The 22844-nt window shown below is 49.1% G+C and overlaps 1 protein-coding gene across 2 annotated transcripts; it reads left to right on the top strand.

Annotated features, from left to right (window-relative positions):
- Window positions 1–3394: 3394 nt before the first annotated feature.
- On the top strand, window positions 3395–8805 carry ING1 (inhibitor of growth family member 1). Of its 2 annotated transcripts, XM_031466326.2 has the most exons (3): window positions 5028–5316; window positions 6102–6202; window positions 7869–8805. In XM_031466326.2, the coding sequence occupies exons 1-3, from the start codon at window positions 5192–5194 to the stop codon at window positions 8567–8569; spliced, it is 927 nt and encodes a 308-aa protein (XP_031322186.1). In that variant the 5' UTR covers window positions 5028–5191; the 3' UTR covers window positions 8570–8805. The 2 variants fall into 2 exon arrangements, with proteins under 2 accessions (XP_010992526.1, XP_031322186.1); XM_010994224.3 differs by lacking the exons at window positions 5028–5316; window positions 6102–6202 and adding an exon at window positions 3395–3671.
- Window positions 8806–22844: the final 14039 nt, after the last annotated feature.

Below are 22844 nucleotides of genomic sequence, written 5' to 3'. Positions count from 1 at the left end.
AGTATAAAAGCAGATTTAAGTAACGTTGAGGACCAAATCCTGCACAGGAATCTGGATAGCTGGCATGTTTTAATTGGCTGTAAGAAATGATGATTTTTCTTTTCTTGTTTGGTGGGAAGGGGGTGGGGAGGTAATTAGCTTTGTTTATTTTTAATGGAGACACTAGGGGACTGAACCAAGGACCTAGTACATGCTGAGTATGCACTCTACCACTGAGCTATACTCTCCCCGCCTAGGAAATGATTAGTTTTAAACAGTGGTATCTTCTGTCCTGCAAAAACTGGTCCTGTAAGGTGCTCAGCCCTTAGCTGGCAGCTAATGCTACCTTTTCTTAAGTCTTCTGAGAATCCTCAAACAGTGATAAACATACCCATTATTTAATGATGCATATTTATTGAAGCACAGAGAGAGAGAGAGAGGGAGAGGTATTCCTCTTAATTTGAAGTGACACCTCCCAGTCCAGGTCAGAAAAGGAAGTGTGCTGAAATTAATGATTCTGAAATACCATGAATACCATTTCTTAGTCTTTAATGACAACAACAAAGAGTAGTTCTCTGCATTACATTTCCTTTCAAGGCAAATTTTTGTAAATCAAGAGTAGAGTAGATAAGGTAGCATACTGTTTAGGGCATTTAAGTTTGAGATGAATGTGTTAGGATTTATATTTTAAGCACCTCAAAGCATAAAGAACTGAATGTTCATCTCCTTTACTCCCATGCGTCTGAGGCAGTTAAACCAGAAATGTTAACTTTAGAAAAAATACTTAGTATCTATTTTTGCAACACACTCCAAAGAACAAAATTGGAACAACCAAGATTCTTCAGTGTATCTTCAAAATTCAACACTTTTCCTTAGTGGCATATTTAAAATGGGTGATCAGTCAATTATGTTTTGGCTATTGGTTTTCTAACCTTGTCCAGAAAACTGTGAAGTCATTGGTATACATTTTAAGAATTTTGTAAAGCTAACGCAGTATTTTCTGACTTTTAAGTCCAAGGGGAAAATTAAATGTCTGATAGAATGTAAGCTCCTTATTCACTACAGCATCCCTAGTGCATAGAACAGTAGCTACCACATGGTAGGTACTCATTAAATATTTCTCATTGAATGAGTAAGAAGCTTTTTTGTTTCGTGTCTGTGAAGTCCATGAAAACATGAATCATACTGAGATGACATCGTGAATAAAAAAGAAAAAAACCCACCAGCTTATTGTTGGAGTAAATTATTGCTCACTTTTATTCTTAAATTCAGATAAACACTACTCATTTTAGAACCAATGAATCTAAGGGTTAAAAGAATCTCTCTTGCTATTGTACTTTAAAATTACTTATATGCTTTTTTCTTGTTCAACGTTTAATCTCTATCCGTTTCCACATAACATCATAGTATTACAGTCTTCTGTGCAGACTAGTGGCCAGTAAATGAAACTTGACTCATCATTTGCTTTAAACTTGGCCCAAGCTGGGAAAGTGTGAATCTCTAAGTGAAATAACAACGGTTTTCCCAAATACCGACGTGAACGTTCTCCTGATGTGCTGGTGGGACGAGAAGTTGAGAGTGAAGCTCAAATCCATTTACTTCGAAGTGTAAGTATTATTCGTCGTTTATCACTGCAGCAACGTTCCAATGTGAACAACTCATTTCGAAAGACAAACAGCTCAATTTTGGTCTGTGCTGCACGGACACCCACATCGCAGAAGGCCCCGCAGACGGCTGCGAGGAGCATCACTGCGGAGCACAGCCTACTGTACACACACTGGACTGGCCCGGAATTCTACTGGACTACACGGAGCGATTTAACAATTCCCAGCAGTCCTGGTTGTCACAACGTTGCTTCTCCGGACACTCGGGAGAGCCACGGGAACGTGCCAGACCGCAGAGCACCGCTCCCATCCCGATGGAGCGTCCGCGGGGCAGCAGCGCACCGCGAGCGAGCCCGCACGCCCGTCCACACTCAGAGGAGCGCAGGCCCCGGGCAGAGCTGGTAGGGACGTGAGGAGGCTGGGGCCGTGCGACCTGACGGGGTCAGAGACGGCGAAGAACTCTGCCCTAGGGATGAGGAGACCGCGGAAAAACAGGGAAGCGCTCAGGCGACGGAGCGCGGACCAGGAAGCAACCCTCGCCTGCGGGCCCGCGCCCCGCGGACAAAGCAGGAGCGAGGTCACGCCCATGGGCGGGATCTCGGCCGGAAGGGGCGGGGCTCCTCGCGGGCCCGTCGTCTAGGCAACGGGGCTCCTCAGAAAGCCCAAATCTGGCAGTTTAGGGCGGGGAGAGGAGCCATGGCGGGGCGGGGGGGCCGAGGCAGCACGGGAGAGACCCTCAGGACCCCTGCCCCGCCCCAGTTTGGGTGGTCTTTCCAAGTAGGGACGCGGACTTCATAAGCGGATTCCAGGGCACGGGCGGGAATGATCTGGGTCGACCACCCTCCGCTGGGGAACGGCTCTCGTCTCGGGCCCCTTTGTCTCCAAGCCTCTCGGCGCTGTGCTCCGGCCGGCGACACAAAAGCGGGCGGCGAGGACCGCGCAGGCGCGCAAGCCGCCGAGGCTGCTGGGAGTGGTGGTCCGACTGCCGAATGGTAGGTCTCCCGCGCGGGCAGGCGGCCGCCTTGGTCAACAAGTGCGCATGCGCCAATACTTCCGTCCTGCTCGGCCGGCCCAGTCTCTCCACCCCCCGGAGGACGCGGGTTTCTTGTAGTAAGAGCAGGGGAGGAGCTATTCGCGCTTACTCCGCCTCCTCTTCGTCTTTATTGGGCCATCCAGGTGAGGGGGCAAGTGGATTGGCTTCTGACGTTGCCAGTCTGTTCTGCGCTATACTTATTTCCCGCTGCAAGGCGGGCTCCGGTGAGGGGCTGAGCAAGGGGAGGGAGGTGGTGGTCCTGGCTTGTGATGGTCCCGCTGCCGAGTTGGTCCCGGCCAAGTCTCGGGCGGGGCCACTTGCCACCCCGCATCCTCCAGCTAGCGTGGAGCGCCGCCCGACACGCTCTGCCTGCAAGTGCGAAACTCCTAGTAAAGTTTGCGTCTCTCCCGCCGCCCCCCGGCCCCGCGACCCCGGCCCTGGCAAAAGTGACAGACAAAGCCACACCCCCGCGCGGCGGGGCTGGTGGGGGGCGTGAATGCGGCGGGGGCGGGGCCCACGGGGGAGGGGGGCGGTGGAGCTGGGGCGCATGCGCGGTGCGGGGGGCCGAATGTTTCCCAAGTGTTTGAAACTGGTATTTGGGTTTTCCACGTTGGACAAGTGCGGCGCGGCGGGCGGCGCGCGCCCCTTCCCGCGCTCGCTCGGCCCCGGCCCCGGCCCCTGCGCCGGGGTGCGCGCCCGCACGCCCGCCCGCGCCCGAGGCCGCCGAGCGCCGGCCCGGCCCGCCAGGCGCCGGTCCCCGGGCCCAGGCGGCGCGGCTCGCAGATGTAGCGGCGCGGGGCCGGCCGGAGGGGGGGCGCCGGCGGGCGGGAGCCTTGCATTTTGCAGCTCTGGGCTCCGAGGGGGCGGGGGCCGGAGGAAGCGGAAAGCCAAGCGGAGTCGCCGGGGACCTCGGTGAACCATGTTGAGCCCTGCCAACGGGGAGCAGATCCACCTGGTGAACTATGTGGAGGACTACCTAGACTCCATCGAGTCTCTGCCTTTCGATCTGCAGAGAAACGTCTCGTTGATGCGGGAGATCGACGCGAAATACCAAGGTACGGCGGGATGGATGGGCGGGGGCGGCTGCTCCATCCCCGCCGGTCGCGGCGCGCCGCGGGGCCGCGGGCAGTCCTGCTCCCCGCCTGGGGAGCTGGGAGCCCACTGCGGGGTCCTGGCCGGGAAGAAACAAAAGGGCTGGAGCGTCTTTGATTTGCCAAGGTCCTTGTGCGCGAAGCCGGGACACGGAGGAGGAAAGAGGAACGAGAGGTCTGAATGCCAGGCTGTGCGAGCAAAGCGCTCTTTGTAGTGAAGTGACGAGGCGGGGTGCTGCGGGGGAGGGGGCGCAGGGGGCGCAGGCTACTGCGCCGAGGGAGGGATGTGCCACGGTCGCTAGGCTGAGGGGCGCAGGGACTGGGCTGCGCGGAGGACTGCTGGGAGGGCCCTGCTGGCGAGGGGTCCCCCGGCCCTGCTCGCCATCCCCGGAACCACCTTCACCTAGTCCCGAATCTGTTACATAAAGTCCGGGGTCGGTACTCCGCGTGGTATAGCCCTGGTCGCCCCCTCCCAGCCCCCGGCCCTCCCGCGGTGCTGGACACCTAGTGAGGGCCGACGTGAGAGGGGCGACGCGGCCGGGTGTAGTTTGCGGAGGGCCAGGGTTTTATTCAGTGCATGCAGTGGGGAAGGGGAGGGGAGGGAAAGGAGGATGGGGCGAGGAAGTCGCCCATCTGTGCTGCGCTCGGGGGGCGCAGGCAAATATTGCTGGCTTGGAAAGGAACATGGCAGGGGAGAGGACCTGTGGGTCGTTCTCTGCAGCCCCGGCCGCCCAGACTGCCGGAGAGAGACGGAGAGGTTCAGGTCCGCTGGGAATTGTTGGCTGTTGGGGAAACTTTCCTGCCAGGTCAGGCATGGCATTAGGGGCTGTATTTGGAACGTGGATAGTCACTCAGAGTTTACTAATGTTTACAGGACTACGCAGTAGGGAAACGGAAAAGTGGGGGGGAGGTGGAAAGCCACAGCACGCCCCGCAGCGCAAAACGAAGCCCCACGGGGAAGGCGCCCCTGTGCGCTTTACCAGAGGGTCGGCTTCACAGCGATTTTTATAGGAGGCTTATTAGCATATTGCGAACGTTTTACCTCGGCCTCCCGTGATTGGCCGTGGCATCTCCCATGGAATGTCCTTATCAGTCCGCTGCTGAACCATTGGTTGCTGGGCCGGATGAGGGCGGGCCTTGCGCAATGATTGGCATGGGTCTCTGTTTCCGCCGCCTTCTTTTTTTCTCTTTTCGTAGAGGAGCGGGGAGGAGAGAGGAGGTCGAGTTAATTTGAATGTCTTCGGGTCGCCCGGCCTCCCGCCTCGCATTGGCCATTGGTGATGCTGGGGCGGGCCGTGCTCTCTAGCCCTGCGTTGTGATTGGTGTCCCGCCTGGCCTCGCCCTCCGGTCGGACGATCCCCATAGGCAGTGGCTCCCGGGGCGGGGCGCGCTGCCCGCTGGCCGCCTCCCCATTGGCCTTGGCCGGCCCCGTCCCGCCCCCCAACTCCCAAGGACGCCAGCCCGGCCACTTCCGCCACAGAGCCATGGAGGCGTCCGGGGGACAGGGCGAGGCCGCCAGTCTTTGCTGCCGGGACTGCCGAGGACGCCGTCGGGCCTCCTGCTCGGGCCCCAGGGACCCGCGCGTGCGGCCGCGCGGAACAGTGGAAGCGTGAGTGACCGGGCCCAGGGGCTTTTCTCGGGGGTTCCGGGGGGCCCTGCGCGCCCGAGCTCGGAGACTGCTTGGTGGTGGAACGGCGAAAGCGGGGGATGAAGGGCTTTACCAGTCTTTGTGGAATTCGTCGTCGCCGGTACTGTTCGTTAGCACTTTTAGGACATTTCAAGATAACAAAAAAAAGTTCGTCCTTAAAATTCTCTAGCGCCCACGTCGGCATACCTCTTAAGGTTACTTTCTTACTGCCAGAAGCCTGTTTCACTGCTTTAGAACCGGAGTGTCGTCCGCGGGATTGACACACTCAGCGCGTTTGGCTCATTCGAAGGAGAACATCCCACCCCACCCCGGCTCCCGGCGAAGGCAGTGCCAGGAGTGAGCTGCTAAGCCTAACCTCCGTCGTGATGATAGTTACTCATTTGGTGCGGCTCACTATAAATGCTGAGATACGCACCATGGCTCTAAAAATTGAGGTTTTGTGTTTAAAGAATTTCTTGGTTGCAAGGCAAACTTGGTTTACAGTCTTTCGCTTAGTAAACATGGAATGGACGTTAATTCAAAAGGATGGATAATAATTAGTTTACCAATCGTATTTGAGGCTTTTTTGAATTTAAAATGTTTTTCAGTTATTTTGAAAGTATTATATTTTAACTGCCCACCCGCCCCTGTGAAGGAAAACTTCATAAAGAACTTTAGTGCAGTCCTCATGTAGAATTAAAATACATTTCTAATAATTGGACAGATCAGATTAAATTTTGCTGTGGTCTCATTTATTTAATCCTTAGATTCTTTCCTGGTATCATTGCTTTCCTACGGAGATGTTGGTGTGGAGCATTTTTAGGAAAAAGGGTCAGCTGCGTGGAGTTGATGGCACTGAAGAAGTCAGGTGTGCTGGCAGGGTTCCTGTTTACAGATGTTTGTACTTCAGTGACTTTGCTTGGGGTAGTAAAGAAATGTATGCCATTGTGTAGGTAACCATTATTTTTTGGTAATTTTGTGACAGGATGTTTGTTTCTTTCCCACAGTGAGGCTTCACATGGATGTAAGCTTGCATGTGTTGTAAAAGAAGCTATATGTTGTTAAATTTTAAATTAATGATATCACAGAATTGTCTTCTATGAAGTGCCAACATTGTCTTTAGAAATTGATTACTGACTAAACCAAGTAATACAGTCTTGTAATGTGTAATCCACTTAAAAATAAATGGCAGAAACTCATATAACATCTACGAAGTAGAACTTGGGTAAGTTGAGCATAGCTGTTTATTTGCAGAATTAATTACTCCAAGAGACAATGAGACTGGCATTCTTCCTTTCTAGTGGCAGACAGTCTGCATTGTTCCTCTAGGAAATGTCTTCAGAGCTATCTTTCATTGAAGAATATAGCCTGGAAAGTACTGTGTGCTGTTTAGGTACGCTCCAAGTGTTGGCCTAAGCTCATGTGTTTACTCTAGTGTTAGGTTTATGCTTTGTAACTATTTGAAGATAAGGTCTGAAGGGTTAATGTCACATTTTATACCCCCCCCATTTCCTAGTTTGAGAGTAGAATTGCTTTATTTTAAGAGACTGCAAAAAGTTTTCAGGAGAAGAATCTGATACTGTTTAATTTAGTGGTTACTGTTTGGGGAAAATAACTGGGAATTTGTGTGTATTTAAATGGACTTTTGGCAGGAATATTTACCTTCCTTATTTCAATCAGATTATCTAACAGCTTTTATTTCTTGAGAAATCGCCTAATTACATTTGCCAAATTCCATTTTAAAGTCACATACACTGTCTTCTAACCTGTCCAAGAAGTTTACATTTAGTACTGAGGGTTTTTTGTTAGCTTTTGATGTTTTAAGGTCTGTTGCCTTTTTTAACTATAAAGGTTACTGTTTTAAGCAGTAAAGGCAAAAGTAAAATCTGTCACTTTTGTTTTAAAGCAAGGTTAGGTTGTTTGGCTTATGGTGACAAACCATTCTTGTTTTCAGTAATACAGGGTAATACAGAGATATTTCTATACGTCCTGGGATGAAAATGATGTGGCTGGTAAACTGAGGCCCTGCATCACTAAGTAGTATACACATTCTCTAGTTTGATAGAGTATTCAAGATGGCAGTACATTAAAATAAAGAGGATAACGGCCTTAAATTATTACAAAAATATTTCAGTAAAAACAATGGGGAAAACAGTACATAATCATTAATTTTATAGAAAATAAAAGTTTGGACCTCAGCCCTTCACCTGATTTGAACTTTCCCCTTAGTTGCCTGTCCAGGGAGTCTTTTGCTCCCCATGCTCTGAACGCACACAGAGTCCCTTGGGGGAGCTTTGAGAGGCACTTTGATAAATGGGAACTATGTTGGCATTTGTATTTAGTTCCAGGGATTTTCTTCAACAGGAAAAAAAAAAAAGCCTGCTAGAAAGGCCTCCAGGTTACAAGGCTTTCCTACTAGGAAGCCTTGCCTTCGCTGTTCCGTCCACTGCAGTGACTTTTTTTTACCGGCTAGGGAATTAGAAGGCTGGGTAGCGTTTACGGCCTGGGTGTAATGCTTCTTTTCCCTGTTGCAGAAATCCTGAAGGAACTGGATGAGTATTACGAGAAGTTTCAGCGGGAGACGGATGGCGCCCAGAGGAGGAGGGTGCTGCCCTGCATCCAGAGGGCCCTGATCCGGAGCCAGGAGCTGGGCGATGAGAAGATCCAGATCGTGAGCCAGATGGTGGAGCTGGTGGAGAACCGGGCCAGGCAGGTGGACAGCCACGTGGAGCTCTTTGAGGCACACCAGGAGGTCAGCGACAGCACGGGCCACAGCAGAGCTGGCCAGGAGAAGTCAAAAAATGAGACAATCACGCAGGCAGAAAAGCCCAACAACAAGAGGTCCCGGCGACAGCGCAACAATGAGAATCGGGAAAACGCAGCAAATAACCACGACCACGATGACATCTCCTCCGGGACGCCCAAGGAGAAGAAGGCCAAGGCCTCCAAGAAGAAGAAACGCTCCAAGGCCAAGGCCGAAAGGGAAGCCTCCCCCGCAGACCTTCCCATCGACCCGAACGAGCCCACGTACTGTCTGTGCAATCAGGTCTCCTACGGAGAGATGATCGGCTGCGATAACGACGAGTGCCCCATTGAGTGGTTCCACTTCTCCTGCGTGGGGCTCAGCCACAAGCCCAAGGGCAAGTGGTACTGCCCCAGGTGTCGGGGCGAGAGTGAGAAGACCATGGACAAGGCCCTGGAGAAGTCCAAAAAGGAGCGGGCCTACAGCAGGTAGTGGCGCCGCTGAACCGCGAGCAGGACCAGCCGGGTATTTATTGCGTCGCCGCCTTCGGACCGGTGCAGGGACCGGACGACGTGGACTTTTAAAGACAGTTAGAAAGGAGCCGTTCCTTTTGCAAGGGACAGCCGGGACTCTCTTTGCGTTTCTGCTGGTGCACATGTGTAACAAGAAAGTGGTCTGTGGATCAACATTTTAGAAACTACAAATATAGGTTTGAATTAAACACTCAAGTGAGTCTCAGTTTTATTTTGGTTTCTTTTGGCTGGGGGCAGGGATGACTTGGAAGCAACCCAACACATTAAATGTGGGAAGAAAAGATTTCATTTAGCTACTGTTTTATTTTAATAAAAATGTTATTACTTCATGAATACATTTTTTAAACTTAGCCAAGTTGCTAAAAATACAGCCCATAGCAAATTTGTTTCTTGCTATAATAGTGTATATCCATGTAACAATTCAATAAAAAGGTTTAAAATTTGAAAATATTTTTTAAAAAGCTAAATGGTTATATTTACATGTCAAACATTTTATATACTGGCCCATTCCCCAAATGGCCATTTTTAAATGATTTTTTTTTTTTATTAACCCAAACAGGACTGGTCTAGACATGGACCTTCAAATCACGCTTTTGCTGTTAGAAATACCAGTGTAGCGTCTTTAACTCATACACGATGTGTAAGTGTTTCCAAGTGAACTTGCACCTGCTGTATTCTGATCAGAAGTGCGGCCGGGTGCCATTGTGAAACCAAGGTGTGTTTCCTGCTGTGTGCATGACAGCTGTACAGATGTGACATCAAGAAATAAATGCAACTTGGCCAGTTTGCCTAGCAGTACATTTAATCTTGACATAAGTAAGTTTTAAATTTTTGTCTTAAAAATGTGTACACCAGCAGTTTAGATAAAGCCTTAAGCAGATTTTGTATTATCATCCTGACTTAATAATGAAGTAGATGTTACCTAATTGCCAGCAAAAAATAAGTGCCCAGACAGTATATGTTTAGACCGGGGGGAGGGTGGGGGGGGGTTACTGCCCGCAGACCAAATGCAGCTCACAACCTGCTTTTGTATGGCCTGTGAGCCAAAAGTGATCTTTACATTGTTAAATGGTTTAAAAAAAAAAAATCAAAAGAATCCTATTTCGTGACATGAAAATTATATGAAATTCCAGTTTTAGTGTCCATCAATAAAGGTGATTGGCTCTCAGCCAGGCTCGTTCGCTAACACACTGTCTGAGGCTGCTTCTGTACAGCGCCAGGTGAGCGGTGCGACGGAGACCACGTGACCCACAAAGCCGAAATCATTTATCTTCTGGCCCTGTGTGAAAAAGCTTTGCTGTCCTGATTTAGACTAACTTCTTGCGTGGTCATCTGTGTCCTTCACTGCCACCTATTGAAAGAGTTAGTGGAATTTTCATTTCTGAGCGATGTATGGGTCATTTGACTCACACATTGGGGAGGATAGTTTCCATAGTCTGTTAGGTCTTGAGTCCCTTGCAAGGAAGAACTGGGTCACCACGGCAACACCGAAGGGTCTGTACGGCATGTGTTTATTTTGAATAAAACAAGTTGTTTTCTGATTGTTTACTCCATTTGGGAAATGGTGAGAACTTCTTTTGTGCCAGACGTAAGTCCCTAACTTTTACAGTAAATTTCCAACATAGAGGGCTGTTAGAGAAATGCACATTGTAGTTGATCGTACATTCACATGGTGAGATTTTTGCATATTAGTACCTACAAATAGGCATTTGTTTTCCAGCAAAACTCCAAAACATTTAAGAATCTTAAGTGTTTAAATTTGGTAAGATTTACCTAGACAAATAAAAAATAGGAAGTTTACTATATGAAAACAAGTTAACTAAAATAGTTGATAACAGTCCAAGGACAACAAAAGTACTCTGAAGGAATCTTTGCTTATGTAAATGAACTCTATTTAAAACAGTTCTATTTGCTAGTTTTTCACTTTAATTTTAATTAGAGCTAATAATGAAAGTTGAGTTATGGAAATTGAATAGAATGTACTTGCTCACAGTGGGATTCTTCATATTTACTCGGTTTTGGTGTGGACGGCTCCCTGCAGAGGGCCGAGGACAGGGGCCAGACCTCACTGAGCACCGTCTTTGTGCCGGGAGGGTTTGCTCTTGAGTGAATTGCGTAACTCTTGATCCACGGCTCTTCACTTTTAAAATGCAGTTCACCCTTGAACAGCATAGGTTTCAACTGTGAGTCCACCTACACACGGATTCTCTTCAAAGGTAGATGCTGTGGTTCTGCTCGGTCCGCAGCTGGTTGAATCCGTGGAAGCTGAACCCAGGGTACAGAGGAGCTGGGAGTGTGGAGGGCCAACCCCCAGTTACACTCTGACTTCCCACTGCCCTTGGTCAGCACTTCTAACCTCCGTGGTATTCAAGGGTCAACTCTGTTTCCTACGGGGTGGTTCTGAGAGGAGGTGAAGTGAGTGAGAGATTGGCATGTGGTTAATCCCGTGCTGGGTATTTTTTCCCTGCCTTTAATGAAGTTTCCAATAAGGACAAGTGGCTAGCCAGTTTTTCTTTCTAAAATGGGGAATCTTACACAGAGGCAGAGTTTTTGGATTTGGCAGTCTTAAATCATTGTTATTAATTCCAGTGGACACTGGATAAAGAAATCACTTAGAACATCAGGATTTAGGCTTTAGATCATGAAAGACCCAGGGAACCCTGGGAGAGGCGGTGCTGAAAACGGGGTTGGATTCTTTTTGAAAGTAGATTAGCGAAAGCTATCTAATGTTGAACAGTTGCTTACCTTTGCTTTTGGGATTTTTTTTATTTAAAATTACATTTTGAAGTATAATTGACATATGTTTCAGGTGTGCAACATAATGATTCGATACTTGTGTCTGTTGCCGAACGGTCCCCGCTGCAAGTCTAGTTGACATCTGACACCACACAGTTACCATTTTTTTTACCTTGTGATGATGACTTTTAAGATTTACTTTCTTAGCAACTTTCAAACTTGCGGGATGGTATTAACTGCTGTGCATCATATGCCATGACTTACCTGTGACCGGAAGTTTGTACTTCTGACCCTCTTCACCCATTTTGCCCCCACCCCCCGCCAACCACCAGTTGCTTACATTTAATAACTAAGTTATCGCAGTTCAGGTAAAGGGTCTAGACCGCTGCCATTAGAACATACTTTATTTTAGCCTGGGCAAGGCAGCTTGGTTCACTCTGAAGCATGGTGTAGTGAGCAGCCGTGGCATGGCGTTCCCGGGGCGGGGGGCTCAGAGGAGGGTGCCTCGGGGTCCTGGGAAGGCACGCCACAGTGGCAGGCCCCACGGGCCACCCACGTCCAGGTGCCCTCCAGCGACTTGGACACAGTGCTGTGGGCTCGGTACCCGGGACTATCCGTGGTTGCAAATGCTGAAGTGATAAAGCATTTACCAAAGCAAAAGCCATTTTATTATTACCATGCACTTATTTTAGAAAGAGTAGGTACTTACATGAAACATCCGTTTGTCTCTCATGCTCACACAGTGTTCCAGGTACAGTGTGCTGAGGTATTAAACCTTTCATGAGGCAAATTACGGACTTCCTGCCTGCGCTTCCAGAGACACAGCGCGCTTCTGCGGGAGGTCGGGCTTTGCTAGTCCCTCTGTCTGGGGCGACCTGGCTCAGCAGTCGCTGGCACGCATACGGGACGGGGTTTGCGGATGCTGTCTGCGTCCCTCTCTGCTGTCGCCTGTGGCCCATTCCTCTGTAACCTTGGTTCCAGGTGGTTTTAGGTGGTCTGGGAGGTAGACTGCTGGATTTGTTTCATCTGGAGAAATAGCTAGTTGCTGCTTTTCTTGAGGCCCTGAGTCATTTTCACCCTCATCCTGCACGCAGGTGGGGGCTCTGGGTAACTGGGGAAGAGGTGTGTCGTGCCTCCAGGGAGCCTTCTGGGGTTTCTGTGCGGGATTTCGTTTCAGAATATTTAACTGTAGTTGTTTTCCTCACAAAACAAACACGAGTGTGCTGTGTCCCTCCCTCCAAAGGGTGACAACAGGTGCGTATTCCAACTGGACCGAAGGGAAGCAGGAGGCCGTGTCTCTGTCTCTGCTTTGTACCTGATCTTGCTCCAAAAATGGGGTGGATACTTGCTCAGTGTAGAGCCCCTACCTGAAGTCACTGCAAGCTGAGCAGCAGGTCACATCTTGGTTTGTACCATTTAACGCTTCGTTAAGCCAGTGCTCCTATTAAACAGGAGAATGCTCTTGTTGAAGCCAGTCAGCTTTAAATAAAGTCAGTCGGCAGTGCTGACGAGTTACAGCCACGGTTTACTGTCTGCCGCACGCCAGCGCTGCGTGAGGTGTTTGTACCCTTCATGTTAAATCTTTATACCAACCCTGCCTCGAAGATGTTCGTGCTCCTGGTGAGGTGCTGAGACTCAGGTGAGGGGACCTGATGCTCACAGGCCACATGTCCCTCACTGGGCTGCAAAACCTGCATCCTCTTGTCTTTTGCTTTTTTTGGGGGGTGGGCGGGGAGTTAGGTGTATTTATTTATTTACTTGCAGAGGAGGCACTGGGGATTGAACTCAGGACCCTGTACATGCTAAGCACACACTCTACCCCTGAGCTCTACCCTCCCCCTCCAAAACCTGCCCCGTCTTACCCCCCGCCTGCCCCCGGGAGACCTGCCTGGCGCTCAGGATCTGGCACCGTGGGCCCATGTTAACTGATGGCGGGAGTGGAACTGAGTGTTCATCCTGTCCCTGCCCTTGCGGCCCCGGGCAATGGGGAGTTACCCTCTGTTTATGATGGAGGAAACTGAAGGAGCTGTGAGGAGCTTGGCTGGGCCAGGACCAGAGCAGGAACAGGAGCCCGGGGCACGGGGCCTGGGGACTTCACTGCGGGCTTCCACCTGCGCGAAGGGCCTGGCTCCCAAGGACGGCGTCCGCGCTTGCCTCTCCTGCAGCCGAAGGCGCGGTGCCTGTCCCGCCCTGCAGTAAACCTTAAGCAGTTTACGGAGGCTCAGTGCTGTCCTCAGCATGAGATTCGAGGTCGGATGGTCTGAATGGGGACCAGCTTCCTCATACAGTCCAACCTCAGGGAAGTCACTTTTCTCAGCCCGGTGTCCCCAGAAGCAAATACGGCCAGTGACAACGCACATCCCACGGTGGGGGTCCCCTTAGCTAGGGTGCGAAGGTGCCTTATAAACGCTACACATTGTGCAAATAATAACCCGTGTTTTGGGTCAGCTATCGATTATCCTAGTTTACAGATGCTGGGAAATGAAATTGAGATTCCTCACGGCTGGAGAGGGACAGTCAAGTCCAGCCTTAGAGTAAAGCGGAAACTTCCTCTTCCGCCGCGCGTGAGGAGTGAGTCTGCAGCGGCTTCCCCGTGAACGCTCCTGGTTCCCTCTGCAGAACGCAGAAGTAGAGGAACAGAGTTTTTCAGCAGCTATCAAAGCCCATTAAGCTTCTTGTCGACTCACCTCTTGACTGAGGTGGAGAGAAGGTTAGTTCAGCCCCTGCCGTCTGCAGCTGGGGAACTGAGGCCCAGCATGATGGAGGCCCGCGCGGCAAGTGCGCGGTGGTGGCTCCGGGCGGCCCCGCCCCGCTGCGCCAGGCTGTCCCACGTGCGGCCTGGTCTCCCAGGCCACCAGGCAGAGCCGCTGTTCATGGGAAGCCACAGGCCTTCAATAAACATGTTGAGTAAATAACAATAATAATAATAATTAGTAGTAGTAATGAGAATTGACATCAAAAAACAAGACATTTTCTTCTCTAACTTCAAAGTGTTCTATCATCACACCTAGGATGGAATTTCAATTGATGTGTGTGAGGGAACTATTTTTAGGACAAATGCATAAGCCATTAGAAATGCAATAGTGACATTTGAGAAATTGCATTTGGTTAGATTTTGATCACCCAATGCGTTCAATATTTCCTATTATAAAAACGAATAAGTGATTGTTCATAGGGTTTCTTAGCAATTTATCCATTTAAAAATATGCTCAGAAGTAGTTTGCTGTCTCCCAGATTTTATTTTGCATGACAAATTGCTCGATAAATACTGAAATTTCCTCTCTCCTATCGTATTTAAGCGTCTTTTGGTTGCCGGTAACAGTGAGTGACTAACCCTGCCTTAAGCAAAGGTGGAAAATCCGGGAACCAGAGCAGCAGTGGGGCCAGGAGCCGGGCTTTTTCCCTAAAGCACAGATGTGGCTTGAGAGTGGCTTGGCCCAGGGAGAGACAGAACCGCTTGGCATCAACTCTAGCCAAACGGGCAGATGGCGCGCGAGACACTGGGCTCCTGCACGTCTGGCTCGGACAGTCAGGTACTATGTTTATAGTGAACCTTCCATTGAAGAAATTCTTGCCCTGACAGATGCCACATTTCAAACAGGTAATTATGCTGCCTCCATGGCCACGGGAGCGGATCTGGCTCCATTCTTTCCCCAGTAGTTGGAACGTGCTCAGAGAATGGAAATTCACATTTGTATCTCCAGGTAAGTAAAAACTGGGTAATGGTGAGGATTAGAATTACTCCATGGTCCACATACACGATTTTTAAAGTGTTTGTGATTCTTTGCATCACAGATCTGCTCCATAAGCATGAAAAATCTGGAGGTGACTGACAGTGAAATGCTTCTAGGGCACAAAGACACACCCTAACGCATCAGTTGGTTGAAGGTAAGGCTACTCCAGGTGAGCCTGGCTGGCGCTTCCACAGCTTGTCATCCAGCGCGAGAGGCTGGTCTTGAGCGCTTCCCTTTGCAGATTTCGAACCCTTGTTTCTAGAATCAAGAACGTTAACAGAAGTGACAACTAGATTGAGCTGCACAACAGAAGGATGGGGATGGAGAGCGTGAGGACAGCTAGGAGGTGGTTGGCTGGGCGCTTCTGTGTTATTCCACGTTTCAAAAACGACCCGAGAGTTCAGTGTAAACAGACACACGGTGATCGCTATTTAAGTTCTGACAGGACACACTGGTGTGATGCAAATCTCAGATGAAGGTATAATTCCTGCTGCTGCATTTGTAGTGCAGTCTAAATTTTGAAAAACATGACAACTAAGCAGATTAGAGAAGAGCAAATTTGATAATACAGCAAAACCCCAAAGTGACAGAGTTATCGTAACTACTGGGGCTAGTGTCTTGAGGAAGCAAAATACACGGACATTTATTTACTCATTTTACTTCTCCTTTTCTTCCTGTAAGATTACTTGGTAGTCTGACTCTTACAATTGTTTATGTATATTTTTAATATCTGGCATAGGAAAGAAGCTGAGGAATGGCATTTCTGGCTTCCCTGGTGAAGCCACGACGTTGGAGCGAGCACGGCATATAAGACTGTTCCATCACCAAGAATGTATGTCCCCCCCGTCAGGGGGGCGGCTTTGAATCTTTGACAACTGGGGGTGTCAGGCCAACATTTCTTAAGGGCAGGAAAAGCAGATGGTCAGCCCTAGAGATAAAGATGTGGACGATAAAAATCAAATAGGTAATGTTGAGAGAACTGGTACGCTCCATCCGCAGGAGCCACATGCGGGCTGAGCTGGCCCCCGACACTGACAACACTGGAGGAAATACATGTGAGAGGAAAAGCTTTGAGTACACCCCTAAGAGCGAACACGGGAGAGGAAGTCCCCACGTGCCAAAGCAAAGGAAATCGGAGTCAGGATAGTCAGATGTAGGTGAGGGACTCAGGCCTAGCCAGTCGAAGTGCCCCATGCTGCTGGCCACGTGGTGAGGGTACAAAGGCCAGTGCCCCTGGCCCGTCACTCCGCATCTCCTGGAACTTTTTCTGGAGTTACCAGCACAGTTACTTTTCCTCCTTCCCCTGGAGCTGCTAAATGGTGAGCCCTTGGATCTGGGGCTTCCAAGGGTGGGCTTGCCCGTCACGTGGAGAAAGTCTGCCTGGAGAATGAGAGGAATACAGTGCCCTGAGGGTTCAGAAACCACGCGCGCCCCTGGAACGGCCAGCTGTGTGAGTCAAGGAAGCCTCCTGTTCTTGAGTTCGTTCAAGTGGGGTTCGTGTGCTGCCCAAACCGACCACCAGCTCCACTCCCCAGCCTGCTAACCTCCCCAAGATCACAGCTGTCGACTCTTGGGGGTGTCTATCTTTACAGAGCTTTTTCTCAGAAACTATGTACACTCCTCTATGGCAGTTTGCTTTATTTTATTAATTTTTAGAATTTTTATTATGATTTAATGGAGGTACTGGGGACGGAACCCAGGACCTCATGCACGCTAAGCACCGCGTTTGTCTTTGTCTGGCTTATTCCACTTAGCACACTGTTCCCTTGGGTTCATCCATGTTGTCGCAAATGGCAGGATTTCCCTCCTCCTCACAGCTGAATAATGTTCCATTAAATTGTATGTATCACATCCTCTCCATCCATTCACGTGTCGACAGGCACTCAGGTGGTTTCGTGTCTGACTACTGTGAACAACGCTGCAACGAACATGGAGGTGCAGTTATCTCTTTGAGATACCGATTCAGTTTCCTTCCAGTACGTACCCAGAAGTGGGGTTGCTGGATCATGTGGCAGTTCTATTTTTTGAGAAACCTCCACAATGTTTTCCCTAACAGACGCACCAATTTACATTCCCACCAACAGTGCACAAGGGGTCCCGTTCTCACACCCAGGCAGGCATTTGTTGTCTTTCTGGCAACAACCATCCTGACAGGGGGGAGGTGGTGTCTCACGGGGGTTTTAATTTACATCTCCCTGATGATTAGTGCTGCTGAGCACCTTTTCATGTACCTTTTGGACATTTGTATGTCTTCATTGGAAAAATATCCATTGAGGTCCTTTGCCCATTTTTAAATTAGATTATTTGTTTTTTTGCTATTGAATTGTAGGATTTCCTTACATATTTTGGAAATTAACCCTTTATCGGATATGTGGTTTGCAAATATTATCTTCCCACTTTTTAATTGCTTTTTCCTTTGTTGATGATTTCCTTTGCTGTGCAAACCCTTATTTCCATGTAGTCTCATTTACTTTTGCTTCTGTTGCCTGTGATTTTGGTGTCATATCCAAAAAATTACTACCAAGGCCAATGTCAAGGAGGTACACAAGACCAATTCATATACATTGTTGTCCAGTATTATAGCATTATTTTTCCTCACAAGTCAGACACTGTTACTGCTTTGTAGAGTCAATGTCTGTTTAGATTTGCCTTCACACGTTAACGTCTTCATTGACAATCCTGCATCTCAGAAGTTGCATTTGGGATTTTTTTTTTCCTTCCTTAAATTCTGACTTTAGGGGTTTCCTACAATGAAAATATTTTGGTGCTTTGCTCTTTCTGACTCAGTCTAAGAATCCTGAAGGTACATTTGACTCTCATTTTTATGAGGCAGTTGCTGGGCAAAGAATTCTAGAGCAGCGGATCTCGCCCTCAGCTCTTTGCGAGCGGCTTCCTGGCCTTTGGCTTCTCTTGCTGCTACGCGGACAGCGGTCGTGTGTCTGACGGCCCTTCCTTTGTGGTGAGATCTCTGTTCCTCCTGGCAGCTTCTAAGATCTCTCTCTCCTTTGAATTCTGTCATTTTACTTTGGTCTGCCTAGTTTTGTTTTCTAATTTTTCTGAGGATCCACTGAGCTTCGTTGAGCTGCAGGTTGGTTGCTTTCAACAGAAGTAGAAAATACCCACCTGGGTACCTTGTCTGCTTTACCTCATCCTGGCTCTCCTTGTTACCGCCGTCTAGAACTCCACAGTTACAAGCGCATCGTAGTTCCCATCCCGCTCTTCATTCTCCTGATCTCACCGCGAGTACGTGTTCCTTCTTCATCGCTGCACGTTGCCTTCTAGATAATTTCTGTGGCTCCGTCTTCCAAATCATGAATTCCCCCCACAGTCATAGCTGATCTGCTGTTGATTCTGTACATTCATGTTTAAGTTTCCATAATATTTTTCATTTCTAAAACTTCTACTTGCTTATTTAAAATTTTTCCTTGTTCTTCGATCATATCATTGAGATTCTTTTATTTTTAAATCACTTTAAACATAGTTATTCTACACTCTGTGTGTGATAGTTCTCATATCTGAAGCCTCTGAGGATTTTGCTTTGCTGTCTGTCATTCTCAGTTCTGGTACTTTGTTTCCTTGTCACTTTATTTATTTACTTACTTCTTTTGGTGCGGGGGGGGGGCGGGGGGGCGGGGGGGCGAGGGGGCGCTGGGGGGAATTAGGTTTATTTATGCACTTATTTATCTCTTTACCAGAGGTGCTGGGGACTGAACCCAGGACCTTGTGCCTGCGAGGCATACACTCTACCACTAAGCTGTACCTTCTCCCTTGCCTTACTTCTTTTTACTGTGAAAGAGCTAATCTCTTTAGAGTCTTACCCGTGGGAATTCTCAGCTCCACCCCTCCCCCCGCCGACGGCGAGCCCCCCCACCCCGTCAATGGCGAGCCCCTCCCCCCGCCGACGGCGAGCCCCCCCGTCGATGGCGAGCCCCTCCCCCCGCCGACGGCGAGCCCCCCCCCGTCGATGGCGAGCACCCCGTTCCCGCTGACGGCGAAGCCCCCCCCGCCGACGGCGAGCCCCCCACCGCTGACGGGGAGCCCCCCTCCCCCCGCCCACAGCGAGCCCCTCCGCAGATGATTCGGTTTCTCTTCGGCCAACCCGCTAAAGACCTGGAAACCAAGCAAAATTGAAATCCCACCCTGTGGGGTCTTTCCCAAACAACTACTATAAATGCACCCCACAAACACACACGAGAGCTGGCCCGTGTTTTCAGAACCGCCCCCTTCCCACCGAGCAAGGCTGAGAAAGACCACGCTCCCTGCTGCCCTGCTCTGCCGGGCAAATGCGTTTCTCTTCTCGCTTTCTGAGAACGGGCGGAGCCGGAGGGGGCTCCGGTGTGAGGCCCGGGAAGGCCGGGGAGGTCCGCCCCGGGCTGTGCCCCTCCCCGCCCCCTGCACCGGCCTCTCCCCCCCACCCCCCCACCCCCCCGCACGGCCCTCCAGGGAGCAGCCGGGGCTGGGCCTGAGGGGAAAGACGTTTTGGCACTAACAAGGATTTCTGCTTTCCTTTGGGTTTTGGCCACTGTGGATTTTGTTTTGTTTTGTTTTTTAATCTCATGTCATCTCAGCAATGCATTTAAAAAATATTTTAAAACATTAATCACTTTGACATTAATTTTTTAATAAATAATTAATTTGAGGGATGTTCAGATACCTAGCCAGCTGTGTTGCTGGAAATGGAGCTCATATCAGATCCCTTCTGCCCAGTGGGCATGGGGTTCCCGGAGACCAGGAGCCCTGACGGATTCATCGATATCCTGGGACTGGCCGCACACTGATGTGTGCACAGGAAATGTTATTTGAATGAATGCCCAAGCCAGTCAGTTCAAGTTCCAGTAATGTGATCTGAAATTAGGAACGACCAAGGCGATTCTTTTCCTGAAAACTGAAGGCTGAGACTCAACACCACAATGCGGATTGGAGTTCCTTGGAAGCTGTTATCCACACGGAGGGTCTGTTTTAATCCAATCTATTGGGAAGTTGCCAATGGTGCTTTAATGTGAATCACATGGAGTCAGGACAGCAGAACAGCAGAGCGGTTTACGTTGTGAACAAACTGCACAATGACAGGAGTCAGGTTGCAGAGGTTTAGAAAAATATCCTCAGCATAAAAATTTTGCAACTTCTTCTACTTTCCAATGAGGTGTCACGTCCCCTCGCTGGCCCTGCCGTGTGCCGGGACCACTGGATTCTGTCGCCGAGCGCTCTCCCTCACTCAGGGCCCATCTCCGCAGTCGGCTGCTGGGGCGTGCGGCACGGGCCCTGTGCTTGGCACAAAGCTCAGCTCCGTCCGGGAAGGCATGCGGGCCTCAGGGTTCTCCCCGCCAGACCCCCCAGCAGCACCGCAGTGACAGGAAGACAGAGGCCTCAACGACAGTGCTGTCACTGCTGGGCAGAGCAGCAGCACGAGGCGGAGAGTGAGCCACAGTGTCTTGGAGCAGCTGGGACGTGCTCCCTGCATGGGGCTAACGCTCGGAGAACCCGACGAAGAGGAAGGTGAGGGTGTGGGTCGGTTCCATGTCCCAGGCTGCCCTCCGGGGACGGGCAGAGCTCCATGATGCTCCTGTGAGCTCAGATTTTAATGTCGCCCCCTCCACTCGGCTGCCGCCAAGACTCTCAATTTTCTTGATTCCCCAGGACTGTGCTCATTGGCTGGTCCAAGGTGACCCTTAACCCTCCCGCTAGGTGACTTGTACATGCTTAAGTGTCGCTGGCCCTCTCCTCCCTCCCTCCCTTCTTTGTTAATATTCTATAGGAAGTTTTTTTTTATTGAAGTAGAGTCGGTTTACAAAGTTGTGTTAATTTCTGGTGTATAGTATAATGATTCAGCTATACGTATACATTCCTTTTCAGATTCTTTTCTATTATAGGCCATTACAAGGTATTTATATGATTTCAATTTGTTCCTTGCAATGTCACACTTTTCCTGAGAACTAAGTTAAAATTTAACATTTTAAACAAATGCAAATGCAAAGTGCTGTGGTCTCTATTTAAAAATGTGAGTGATAGAATTCAACACAAACCAAGAGAAAACACAGCCAAAACACCAGGACATGCTCCCTCTCCCTCATGAGCAGCTTCTCCTGTTTTTATTTATCCATCCTCTTTCTTCAACTTGCATTTCTTCTATTCTGAAGTGAAACACGGGCTGTGTATATTTTTCATCAATTCCTTTAGTATTTTGGTAGATTCTAGAGTGCAGTGTGACCCTCCCCCCTCACCCAGGAGCTACCCAAAATTATACACTGGGGTGCAGAAAGAAAATACTGGTAAACTTATTATTTATTTTTATGTTATCCTTTAAACATGTCTGTCTTTGTGTTTTACAATCTACATTAGCCTGTTTCGTGTAACTTATGCATATGGAGTGGGATACGTGGCCACGCCTCATTTGTTGATGGGGTGAACAATGAAGACAGTTTGGAGAGCGCTGGTTTCTTTAATTCTTCTCTCAAGCAAAATGCTTCTGGTTTTAAAGTGTTTTCTGCCAGGCAGCTGCCCTGTTTCCTAATCCGCTGTCAGTTCTGCTAATTTAGAATTTAAAGGGTGGAAAATCTGAATCATAAACACACTCTTATCCGCTAATGTTTTGTTCAGTGATAAGAGTCTTGCTGTCTTTCTGAGTTCGTTTTCCAATGCCAGGAACTTCTGAACTGCTTTGTAAAGACGGAAGCTCCTGGCAGGTGGCGGGGAGATATTCTAAGGAGAGTATGGATTGGCAGCTCCTCTCTCAAATCACGTTATACAGAAGTGCAGTCCGGGGTGGGCGTCGAGTGGCTTAGAAGCCGGGGGCCTTTCCTGCCTCCCAGACCCCAGGGCCGAAGCTCCCCTGCTTTGCTGATTGGGTCTGCCTGCCCACGCACTCACTTGAAAGCCTCATAAATGCCTACACTATGGTTTCATAGACCCAGAGGTTTTAGAATCCCATTTCTGCTTAAAAGAAAAAGAAAGTCTAAACGAATGTAAAGCCCAGCTCTGTCCTTGGCCAGCTCAGGGAGAAACGTGCTACCACAGCAGACGAGCTGGATTCCAAGCTTGGTTTCTTTGTTTCGCGTGCTTGCTTTACTACTCAGAACTAATGCCATGGCCCTCCCATTAGGTGCTCCAGTGTGCGTAACCTCAGGCTTGCACTCTGAAGAGCGGTGTGATTGTGTGCCATAAAGTACCTTCTTTTTTTTGTAGAACAGTCATTTATTACTTTAAAATAACACTAAACATTTGCATAGGAGAAAAGTATTTTGGTTTAATAAGAGCAGGTATTAAAGAAAGTTAAGCATTTGGCTTTTTTGTTTTGTGATTTAAAAGCTCTGCTTTTTTTTTTAACATTTATTTATTGAGTTATAGTCATTTTACAATGTTGATAAAGTATCTTCTGATGTTCTGAAAAGGGTTAGTGAAACTCTTCATTCTTTTAAGACGTACTTAGAACTGAGATGTCTGCCTAAGGCCATTGCTCTGCTGTTCCATGGAAAAGACATTTTGGAATCTTGGCCCTTTGATAATTTATGGCTTAAAATTTGTATCAAATTAAGAAAATTTAGCTCCTTTGTCCAGGTGCCTTTAACATAAGTCATTCCTAAGTAAGTCTTTTGGTCTTTCAAACATAGCTTGAATATTGCCAAGTTTTATCTCACAGGTAAGCAAGTGTGGCCCTGAAGGCAGTACACAGAGACACTAAGGCACATCGGAGCCCCTGGCCCCTTGCCCCTCCTCTCCTGTCCCCACCCAACCCCTCGCAGGCATCTACGGTGCCCAGCGCGCCTC

This window comes from Camelus dromedarius, chromosome 13, assembly GCF_036321535.1.
Source record: "Camelus dromedarius isolate mCamDro1 chromosome 13, mCamDro1.pat, whole genome shotgun sequence".
NCBI classification, from domain to species: Eukaryota; Metazoa; Chordata; class Mammalia; order Artiodactyla; family Camelidae; genus Camelus; species Camelus dromedarius.
The sequence above is the reverse complement of the archived record's forward strand: the minus strand, read 5'-3'. Positions and strand labels throughout refer to the sequence as shown.